This window comes from Brassica oleracea, chromosome C9 (assembly GCF_000695525.1).
Source record: "Brassica oleracea var. oleracea cultivar TO1000 chromosome C9, BOL, whole genome shotgun sequence".
Lineage (NCBI taxonomy): Eukaryota > Viridiplantae > Streptophyta > Magnoliopsida > Brassicales > Brassicaceae > Brassica > Brassica oleracea.
In genome coordinates, this window is record NC_027756.1 from 39,856,768 (window position 1) to 39,868,304 (window position 11,537).

An 11,537-nucleotide genomic window follows, 5' to 3' on the forward strand; every position below is an offset into this window, starting at 1 on the left:
TTCCCCGCGCTAGAAGGGGAACAAAGCCGGCGAGTTTGAAAAAAGCTACACCTGGGGCGGGAACTCAACAGAAAGGTATGGTGGATGCCAAATATCCGCCCCACCTTCATCAATGAAGACACTCAGTTGGAACTGTCGAGGGATTGAGAACGACCTCACAGTTCGACGCCTCAAGGAGATGTGTCAGAAGCATTGCCCAGGACTCTTGTTTCTTTCTGAGACGAAGAATAGGAAGCTGATGTTGCAAAACATTCAGGTTGACTTAGGTTTTAATAAATTGTTCACCGTTGAGCCTCTTGGCCAAAGTGGTGGTTTAGCTTTGTTTTTTATGGATGAATTTCAAGTTGTTATTTTGTTTTCGAATAATCGAATGATTGAAGTAAAAGCAGTAATTAATGAAATAAATGTCTACAAGACTTTCGTTTATGGGGACCATGTTCTTGAAAAAAGAGATCAAGTATGGGAACGTCTTACGCATTTTGCCACTACTAGAGATGGTCCATGGTTTATGATTGGCGATTTTAATGAAATAAGAGGCCACCATGAGAAAGAAGGTGGCAAGAGACGATCTGATACATCATTTCTCTCTTTCAACCAAATGATCGCGGATTGTGGTATGCTGGAGTTTCCATTTTCTGGGAACCAACTATCATGGACTGGAAAACGTCCCAATGGGAATGTGCGATGTCGCTTATATCGTGCTCTTGGAAATGAAGATTGGCATGAGAAATTCTCACACTCTAAAGTGCAATATCTGCGTATGTGGAGATCAGATCATCGTACTGGCGGATATCCTCATTAAGCCATCAAGGAAAAGGAAATCATTTAAATTTGATAAGCGCTGGCTGGATAGTGAAGAAATAGGTCAAGTAATTTCAGATGGCTGAAACTCTCCTGAACTCCCTCCTAATGCAACTATTATGGATCATATATCCAGTTGTAGGAAAGCTTTAGGATAATGGAAAAGAGAGAAAGGTTTAAATGCTGCAAAACAAATTGAAGAGCTTAAGGCGAAGGTAGATAATCTTTACTCTGATGATGAGGCAACGACAGAAAAAATAGGAGCAGTGCTCAAGGAACTTACCGAAACTCTTAAGGCTGAGGAAAAATTCTGGAAACAAAAGAGTAGAATCTTCTGGCTGAGAGAGGGAGATTTGAACACAATGTTTTTTCATGCTATTACAAGACAGAGAAAAGCCAGAAATAAGATTACATGTCTCTTGGATTCTGCTGGGAATCTAGTGGAGGATGAAGAAAAATTGGTAGCCATCGCTACTGATTACTTTAGAGAGCTTTTTGAATCTTCCAACCCGGAACTGATTGATGAAGCCCTTGCTAATGTCACAACGACAATCTCTGATCAAATCAATGCGGACCTCATGGCTCCTGTTTCCGAATGGGAAGTAAAATTGGCGTTATTCGCAATGCATCCAGAAAAGGCACCCGGACCTGATGGTATGACAGCCTTATTTTACCAAAAATTCTGGGACACAGTGAAAAATGATTTAACCCGTATGGTTAATGAGTTTCTATTTGAAGATACTATGGCAAATGGCCTAAATGATGCAAATATTTGTCTCATTCCTAAGATAGACAAACCAAATGAAATGCCGCAGTTTCGTCCCATCAATCTTTGTAATGTTAGCTACAAGATTATATCTAAAGTCTTATGCCAAAGACTAAAGAAGGTACTTCCGGATCGGATATCAGAAACTCAGTCAGCCTTTGTTGCTGGAAGACAAATATCGGACAATGTACTAATAGCACAGGAGATGTTTCATTCTCTCCGTACAGATCCTGGAGGAAGAAACAAGAGGATGGCAATAAAGACGGACATGAGTAAAGCTTATGATCGATTGGAATGGGACTTCATCAGTGTGGTCATGAGTAAAATGGGCTTTTCAGTTATGTGGATTGAATGGATAATGCGATGTGTAACATCAGTAAATATCATGTCATGTTCAATGGCCAACCCAAAGGAAATATAACCCCACACAGGGGATTACGTCAAGGAGATCCTTTGTCTCCTTTCATCTTTATCTTATGCACGTAAGCACTCGTTAGCCTTATTAATCATGCAGAGAATCAAGGTAAGACAATGGGGATGTGTGTATCACGCGCTAGTCCCCCGGTATCACACCTTCTCTTCGCTGATGATAGCCTATTCTTCTGTAAGGCGGAGCCCCGTGAATGCGATGAAGTTATGAAAGTTCTAAACACATATGAGAAATCTTCTGGACAATGCATTAACTTTGGAAAATCTTCCTTGCTCTTTGGTAAGAAGATACCTGGGAATGTGAAAGAAACTATCAAAACTACAACGGGGATTACAAATGAGGGAGGGATGGGGACATATCTTGGTATTCCTGAGGATATTAGCGGATCGAAAAGAAAGTTGTTTGTCTTCTTGAAGGATCGGTTGCAAAATCGTGTAAATGGCTGGACAGGACGTTGGCTGACAAAGGGAGGAAAGGAAGTACTCATAAAGTCTATCCTACTGGCTCTTCCTACTTACGTGATGTCAACACTACTCCTTCCATTAGAGATCTGTGAAAACTTAGCTAGTACCATTGCACAGTTCTGGTGGAGCCCGAACCTTCCCAAAAGGGGTATACATTGGGTTAAATGGGAAAATCTATGTAAACCAAGAGAGGAAGGAGGAATTGGATTCAGATTGATCCATGAATTCAACCTAGCCCTACTAGGCAAACAATTATGGCGCTTGGTACAAAACCCAGATTCTTTGGTATCTAGAGTCCTGAGAGGAAAATACTTCAGATGTAACACACCTTTGCGGCTTAACATGGTAGATAGACCCTCATATGGATGGAGAAGTATAATGGCAGCGAAACCATTGATGCTGTTGGGGATCAGACAGAAGGTTCACTCCGGGAATGAGATTAGAGCTTGGGAAGACAGTTGGATACCAACAATACCAGCAAGACCAGCTAGACCAATAGCACCGGTAGTACATCCAATGATGTCAGCTCATCACTTTATGATTGGGGAGCCAAAAACATGGAACTTGGAGATGCTTGAAAAGTACGTACACCCGAACGACACCCTTCTGATCCAATCTTTGGACATAAGCCAAGGACATCAGCGAGATAAATATTGTTGGAGCTATACTAAGAATGGGATGTACACTGTTAAATCGGGATATTGGGTAGCCACAAACATCCTCAATAGAGAACCATTGGAAATCAAGAAAGAACAGAGCATCACAAAACTCCATGCCTTTGCTTGGAAGATACAAGCTCCACCAAAGCTAAAACATTTTATCTGGCAAACAATATCTGGACAATTAGCAGTAACAAATAACTTAACACATCGGCATATGCGATGCGACAATCATTGTCCAAGATGTGGAGCAGATGATGAAACTATAAATCATGCCATCTTTGAGTGTCCCCCAGCATTACAGACATGTGCGCATGCAACAGCTCCAACCCCGTCAACGTTGTTCCCTACCACAAGTCATTATGCGAACATTGATTATCTTTTTTGGAGGAAAAATGACATAGAAGACCCTGAATTGGACAAAGACCCATATCCCTGGATTATATGGTATATTTGGAAAGCAAAGAATGATAAAATTTTCAGAGGAATAGACATGGACCCCTTGGAAACTGTCCGACATGGTGAATCAGAATGTCATGCTTGGTTCGAAGCAAACATTAAACAAGAGGAACAAATTGTTAGAATAATCCCATAGCAGATAACAAATTCAGAGAGATGTCTAATAGATGGCTCATGGACACACAATGCATTCTTTAGTGGTTGTGGGTGGACATGGAAAACCTCAGAAGGAACGACTCAGCTATTGGGAGCAAGAAACCAACGACGAAGAATCTCACCACTTTATTCGGAGCTTGAGGCCCTTTAATGGGCGATGGAATGCATGCTTCAACTATCGACGTGTCAGGCTTTTGGCACCGATTGTAAGGATCTCGTCTCAATGATTCAAGACCCAGGAGCATGACCCAACTTCTCCACTTAACTAGATGAGCTGCAGAAGCTGAAGAGCAGATTCCCAGAATTTTCAATTGTTTTTATTCCTCACACTGAAAATGTATCTTCTGATTCATTAGCTAAGATAACAAGATCCTTTCATAGGAACATGTATTACATTGGTTGCATTGGTTGTTCTATTCCGGTCTGGTTCCCCAGACCACCTCAAGCTTGAGTAATAGATCAGCCGTTCGATGAAAAAAAAAATCTAAGACTTAGGGTTTAGAATTAAGGGGTTGGGTTTTAGGGATGAGTTTAAATTTTAAAAATAAAAAAAAAATTAAAATTTTCAAAATTAAAAAGTGCTATTTTGGTCATTTTATTTTTTTAGAGCTATTTTGTGATAAAAACTTAAAAAGAGATATTTAAGAGAATTGACTTTTTTAATCAACTTATAAGTAATTATATTCACGACTTATTCTTGGGTTTACCCCCTAGGGTGAACCTCTATGTTCACCAACCAATAGGATTGTGTTATTTTATATTCGATATCTTTTAAAAGAGGAAACAAAATATTGTCAAATTATATTATGTTTTTAAAATTAAAAGATAAAAATAAATAAATAAAAAATAGTAGTAATTACAAAAAAAAATATTTTTAACGTCGTCAGCAAAACATTAAACCCTAAATCCTAATCTCTAAACCCTAAATCCTAAACCCTAAACCCTTGGGTAAACCATAAACTCTAGGATAAATCTTAAACTCTAAGATAAATCTTAAACTCTAAATTAAAATCACTAAACTTTAAAACACTCAAGGGTTTAGGGTTTAGGATTTAGGGTTTAGTGTTTTTATTTAGAGTTTAGGATTTATCCAAGGGTTTAGGGTTTGCCCAAGGGTTTAGAGTTTATCCAAGGGTTTAGGGTTTACCAGGTTTACCCAAGGGTTTAGGGTTTAGGATTTAGGGTTTAGTGTTTTTATTTAGAGTTTAGGATTTATCCAAGGGTTTAGGGTTTGCCCAAGGGTTTAGAGTTTATCCAAGGGTTTAGGGTTTACCAGGTTTACCCAAGGGTTTAGGGTTTAGGATTTAGGGTTTAGGGATTAAGATTTAGGGTTTAGTGTTTTGCTGACGACGCTAAAAAGATTTTTTTAATTCTTTTTTCTGTAACTGCTATTTTTTTTTTTAAACATAATATAACTTGATAATATTTTGTTTCTTTTTTTAAAAGATATCGAATTTGAAATAATGAAATCCTATTGGCTGGAGGTTCACCCTAGGGGGTGAACCCAAGAATAACTCTATATTCAATAGATTAATTCTTGGGTTCAACCCCTAAGGTGAACCTCTAGGTTCACCAACCAATAGGATTTCATTATTTCATATTCGGCATCTTTTAGAAAAAGAAACAAAATATTGTGAAGTTATATTATGTTTTAAAAATAAAAAAATAAAAAGTAATAGTAGTTATAAACAAAGAATTTTTTGAAAAAAATATTTGTAACGTCGTCAGCAAAACACTAAACCCTAAATCCTAATCCTAAACCTTGGGTAAAACTTTAGTGTTTTAGTGTTTTAGTATTTTTTATTTAGATTTTATGATTTATTCAAGTGTTTAAGGTTTATCCTCTAAGGGTTTGGGTTTAGGATTTAGGGTCTAGTATTTTGCTGACGACGTTAAAAATATTTTTAATTTTTTTTTCTGTAGCAACTACTATTTTTTTATTTTTTTTATTTGAAAAACATAATATAATTTGACAATATTTTGTTTTTTTTTTAAGATATCGAATATAAAATAACAAAATTCTATTGGTTGGTGAAACCAAGAATAGGTCTATTCAATACACAAGAACGGGGCTGAATATGTTAATCACGATATTGTGTTCATTAAGCAGAAGAGTAAAGCCAAGCGAATTAATCAACAACCAAAAAACAACGTCCCAAAACACGTGGTGAAAGAATCAGTTCCGTTGTCACTAATTAAAGACTATTAAAACGTAATAACAAAACTAAAATCTGGATTAACCCATTATTTTCAAAACAATAACAAATAAATTTTACTGTATTTTCTAACGCACCGACAAAAAAGGCCAGCGGTTCATTCACACAACTAACAATATAAACCACTATGAAGAATAGTATTGGGAGGAGTGGTGAGAAATGCAGATCGTAGTTTTGGTGTCTTGTGTGGGGACAAATACGATCGATACGACCAGATTCGCGCTTGGGATATGTCGTTTATTTGTAAGCAAGTGATCGCAAACAACGACGTCAAGTCTTTGTTTCTTTACTGTTCAAACATACGAATATTTTATTGGAATCATGCATATGAAATAGTCCAACACATACGAAAATCAAAATCCCCACGCTTAACACAAGTGAAACTGATTAAGAAGTGTGATATAATAGTCAAATGAATAGATTAACGTCGAAATCTAACGTGGTCAAGATATGTATCAAATAATTGTAACTACAAGTAGAGTACTATATCATAGCCTCTCTATATAGAATAATATTAGGCATGGTGCGATCTTTCCGAATGATCGTATGATGGTCCGGAAAAACCTTGTCGAGACTCGTGACAATTAATTACTATGTACCCACCGATTTAAATAAATATTCCACTCTGAACTGGACCCGACTAAGTATAGTACAGGTAGCAGTGCTGTGCCAATGCCATTTGATTTAGTATTCAGAATTTCCAAAATAACTTTAAAACAAAAGGTTGACAAAAAAAAACTTTAAAACAAAAGGATTAATTCATGTTAAGAAGGTGCAGTTAACCTAAATTAATGGGAAATTAAATGGTGGTTGATGTATTTGGTTCCCTCTCACAAAAGGTAGTTGATGCATTTAAAGAGACAGAGACTCAAATCTGAGTAAGCTAGTCTAATAGTATAAAAATGCAGTTAAGATACATTACCAGAAAGTTATATAGTAGTTGATATGCAAATTAAATAGAGATATAGAGACCCTAAACATGGGACCATCAAAGTTTCACTTTCACATTTAAAGGAATGAGAAGGCAAGAGCCATGTGGGTATTAGACAGAATCTATAAACCCTTTATAGAAGGGTTTGGTTACAACCAGTTGATGAAGCTTTTCCTTTGTTTGCCTTTACTCTTTTGCTAAAGCTGCAACGCTAGAGATGACGTTTCTCTCTTCTTTTACCATGTGTTGGCATGTCAAGGTACCATACTTCATATGCAGAGCTTGAATCTGATTAACTAAAACCAGTTTCACTTTCACTGTTCTAATTACTAATCCGGTTTCACCAAGTGATTATTGAATTATAGCTGAAACCAGAATTAACCAGATACTAACTGATTATTTGTTTATACTCTCAATGGAGAAGTTGATCAAAAAAAAAAAAAGTTGAAAAAAAAAAAAAAAAAAAACTCTCAATGGAGAAGCTTATTTTTTAACACTATCTTGGATAATAATGATAGCGGTTACCGTAAAGTAAAAAAAAGGTACTATATTTTAACCAACAACAAGAAAAATAAAAAAGGACCAAGGACAACGACTAGTTTAGGTGAAAAAAGGTCAAGCGCATGCTTCTGCGGTGATCACTCTCTTCTAAAAAAGGTACAATATCAACGGAAGTGTTTACAAGAAAGAAAAAAATACACTGTTTAGGAACCTGTTTCTAAACATGGAGAGACCTTTCAATGACGATGGCATCTCATGATTCAGCTCCCACCTACTGAAAATGTGAAGTAAAGGCGGTTAGCAGGAAACATAATTATTTAAACATGATGGAAGATCTTAGAATTTTGGTACTATGCTGGAGAAGCAGCAGAACACCTGAGTGCACTGGACACTGAGTTTTGCTTGATTGATGCGCATAAGATAACATATAATTCAGCAAGGTTACTGACAAGGGTCAAATTCTTGAAATCGTTTCTTGAAATCTTCAGCCAGCTTTGCCTCCTCTTCTTGGCTAATCTTACAGTTTCTCCAGTCTGCTCTATCTGGGATCTTTAGCAACCCTGCTAGGACCTGTAAAACCCAAAGTCATTATCCAGACAGCAAAATATACCGGATGGTCCTGTCTGCACTATCAATGTTATCTATCTAACTAAATACAAAACTTAATTAATATGGCCAGAGCATGCAAAGGTCTCATGTGGATGGCCACTCTGTATTAAGAAGAACATAAGTTGACAGCAAGTGGAAGATTTAATCTATGGAAATCGAAAGAAAAGACTTCAGTTATTGCCGGATAATTTCTTAAGTATAATATAAAAGTCGCCTGGTACTGCATAAAATGGTTTTACCTCCCGTCCAAATTGTGCAGGGAATACTTCGTTCTCTTCTAGGGTGTGTGATAGCACAGTTCCATCAGGAAGTTCCACATAGAAGAGACCCAAAGCTGCATCGTATTCCTTCTGCAGATACTTTCTGCCCTCGGAACTATCACTAACTGCGACAAAGACAACATAATTTAGTACAAGAACTCAAAATGCAAAGAAGAACGTAGGTATAGTCTGAGTTGATAAGGTCCAATGATTCGATAAGATAGAGAAGAGAAACAACAAGAGATGTAGCTTACACTTTTTGGTCACAAGCTTAAAGCCCAGTTTTTCAGCAGCCAGGCTAAATATATTAGGAAGAAGACGAGCTCTGGATGATGGAACAGGAACAACCTACAGAAAGTATAAAAATAAAACTAATGTAAGCAACTTTACAGCCCTAAAGATCTACCTGATTTGGAACTGAAACTTTTCTTACCTGGAGGTTAGCATGAGAAACACGTTTAGAGACCAATTCAAAGAAAACTGCATCATTTCCTTGGCTCTTATAACAATTTCTCAGACCATTTTGGTATCTACTGAGCTCTGATTCACCCTCAGGGGACAAAGCCAGAGTATTGGGCAAATGTTCGATTGGGATTATCAATATGTGGTCGTCGACTAGTGAACCTTTGGGTAGAGCACAATAAAAGCTTTCCCCAACACTGACGATCAAATGTGACTCCACACTCGGGCTTGATAGACAAAACCAGCATTCTTTAGACCTGAGAGAAACAAATTTGAAAAAACAATTACTTTCTCAGCCCATAGTCAAAATGACATTTATTCTCTAAATCAGTGAATACCTGTTAGCATTTTCAGATCTGGGCTTCCTTTGTACACTCAAATCTTGAAACTCATGCTTGTAGCTGCACTCTGGGCCCTTTTCACACTTTCCTTTGATGATAAGATCAAGACAAACGCCTCTACGGCACTGTTCTCTTGCCTCAGCGTTGTGTTGGAAATGGCAACTTTCTCCACGAGGACAGGACCCTGAGCACACAAATTTGAAGCAGAGCTTTTCCCCATCAGATCCATTCTTTTGCCGCTTCGAGACATCGTACCTCCAATACTGTGAATCAGAGGCATCGTCGTTTGACCTTTTCTTCGAATCAGCAGCTCCCTCTTGTAAAGTATAAGGACAGAGTGTAGTGTTTGGAGGCTTTGCACAAAGCTCTGATGGTGACATGACAGATGTTGGTGTAGGAGAAAGTGCATGAAGAAATTTCTGCATAGAGGGAAAAATTAGTAGCAATGGTAACGAAACCCCCCCCCCGCAGAAAACGCATAAAATAATGATCATTGTAAAGACTCAGCGTTCAAAACATATGTATCTAGCAGGAACCATGCATACAGCTAAAGAATACCAATTGATAGCAGTTGGTAACTGTCAGTAAAATTCCGGAGGCAAGTGACCAAACCAAAATCTAGATACCAAGCTTGTGTGACAGGAGTAACTATCAAAGAACATACCTGTTTGTTTTTGTTTCCAACTTGAGCAAGGCCAAGAAAGCGAGTTACATGACTAGAATCAACATTTAAGTAAGGTTCACGAGCATAAAACACCCCCATCGAACCTGCAATGTGATAGCTGCCACAAAACACACAAACACAAACAATAAATAAGTTCCAAACTTATCAATAACTCCCAGTAACGACAATAAAAGAACCAGAAAAAAAAAACAGTTACCGAGGTTTAACTTCCTTCACCAATTCAGAAACATTGAAATCACAACAAGACGAATCAGAAACATCTGCAGGAATATCAGACTCCGCAGCTCTGTTAGTAACCCCCGCAGGCCATTCATTAGTAAATAAACTAATTAAGGACCAACAATCACTAAAAACATGAACATAAAGAAACCAATCCATCCATCCATCAACAGTTCAAAAAAGGATATGTCAAGAACAAATCAACGACTCCAGAATCATCAGCGAGTGCACGAAGAGCATCAACATCATCTTGACTGTACTTACCAAACTGACCATCAGACGACTCCCTACCAGATAAGTAAGCCACAGACAAACCTAAAACACATAACCAAATCCATATCAGTAATATTCACAAACAAACAAGATTTGATTCTTTATCAAAATTAAAAAAAAAAAAACACACACACACACTGTTTTACCATGAAGAGTGAACTTCCCACTCCCTCTTAACCAAAACAAGTTGTGTGCGACCACGAGCCCGTCCATCTTAAACCCTTGATTCTCAGTTTTCTTCGAGGTCGCGGAGAGGATTTTGGGGGCGGAGACGCCGTAGTCTCCGGTGAAGTAAGTGGGGATCGGGACCTGAGCTCGGCCTTCGACGTAGTTCATAAACTCGTCTAGAAGCTCCGGCGAATCGGGGAAGAACTGGCCGACGCAGATTAGTGCGTCGAATGGACCTGCCGATTTGCTAACCTGCGTGAAAAATTGGGATTCGATTAAAACCCTAGGGAGATACAGAATCAGAAGGAGATACAGAGGCAGAGTGTGAGAGACCGATTGGACTCGTTTGAAGAGCTGATTCAGACGTCCGAGAGGATCTCCGCAGAGTAGGATTCTGGGCGCCATTAGTAGTAGAGGTGTGTGGAGTTACTTGTGAGAGAGAGAGATGATTTGACGGAGACGAGAGGAGCTTTTGGATGTTTTGGGCCTTCTGTCATGACTTAAACCAAGTCTCACCGGAACTTATATGAATTTTCAGATTTTAATTATTTATTTTATTAAATTATGTATTTATAAAATTCGATTATATTATATTCATTAAGTAAATATATTTTTTTTCATCTTAAACTATCTATTTTTTTTACGAATATGTGATATCATATAAAAAATATAGAAAAATGAATATACATAGTTAATTAGATAATTGTAAAAGCATAAATTTTTCTTTCGTTTGCGATATCATATAAATAATGATCCGTCCAGTTAACAAAAATCATGATTTTTTTATGCGTAATTTTTTTTTATTTTGACCATTTCCCAAACTATATTAAATTTTACATATTTTAATTAGAATATTTTTAATATCTTTACCTTTTTATTTGAAATGCAACTCAATATTTTTTTAAAAATTATAACAAAATATTTAAAAAATATTTTTAGAATTTGTTTGAAAAATATGAAAATTACATTTTAAATTAAAATTATCCTAAAATATGATAAGTTTTGATGTAAACGAAAACTCAAATTATGTCAAAAATAATTATATTCAATGATAATAACAATTTAAATTGATTATTTTTTAAAAAATACATTTACAAAAATATTGTTTGAAAGAAAATTCATTTCTCTTTCAAATAT

At 36.9% G+C, this 11,537-nt stretch overlaps 1 protein-coding gene across 3 annotated transcripts; it reads right to left on the bottom strand.

Moving 5' to 3' along the window:
• Positions 1 to 7,391: 7,391 nt before the first annotated feature.
• On the bottom strand, positions 7,392 to 10,908 carry LOC106313037 (zinc finger CCCH domain-containing protein 64). Of its 3 annotated transcripts, none has more exons than XR_001264296.1 (11): positions 10,734 to 10,908; positions 10,379 to 10,652; positions 10,148 to 10,274; positions 9,937 to 10,056; positions 9,720 to 9,837; positions 9,053 to 9,474; positions 8,686 to 8,971; positions 8,507 to 8,600; positions 8,232 to 8,377; positions 7,759 to 7,953; positions 7,392 to 7,654 (listed from the first exon to the last, which is right to left on the bottom strand). XR_001264296.1 is itself a non-coding variant. In XM_013750757.1 (11 exons), exons 1-10 carry the CDS (start codon positions 10,803 to 10,805, stop codon positions 7,825 to 7,827), a joined length of 1,788 nt encoding a protein of 595 aa, XP_013606211.1. In that variant the 5' UTR covers positions 10,806 to 10,908; the 3' UTR covers positions 7,392 to 7,661; positions 7,779 to 7,824. The 3 variants fall into 3 exon arrangements, 1 of the variants encoding a protein (XP_013606211.1); XR_001264295.1 differs by having other exon boundaries at positions 7,392 to 7,657; XM_013750757.1 differs by having other exon boundaries at positions 7,392 to 7,661; positions 7,779 to 7,953.
• Between the last annotated feature and the right edge of the window lie 629 nt (positions 10,909 to 11,537).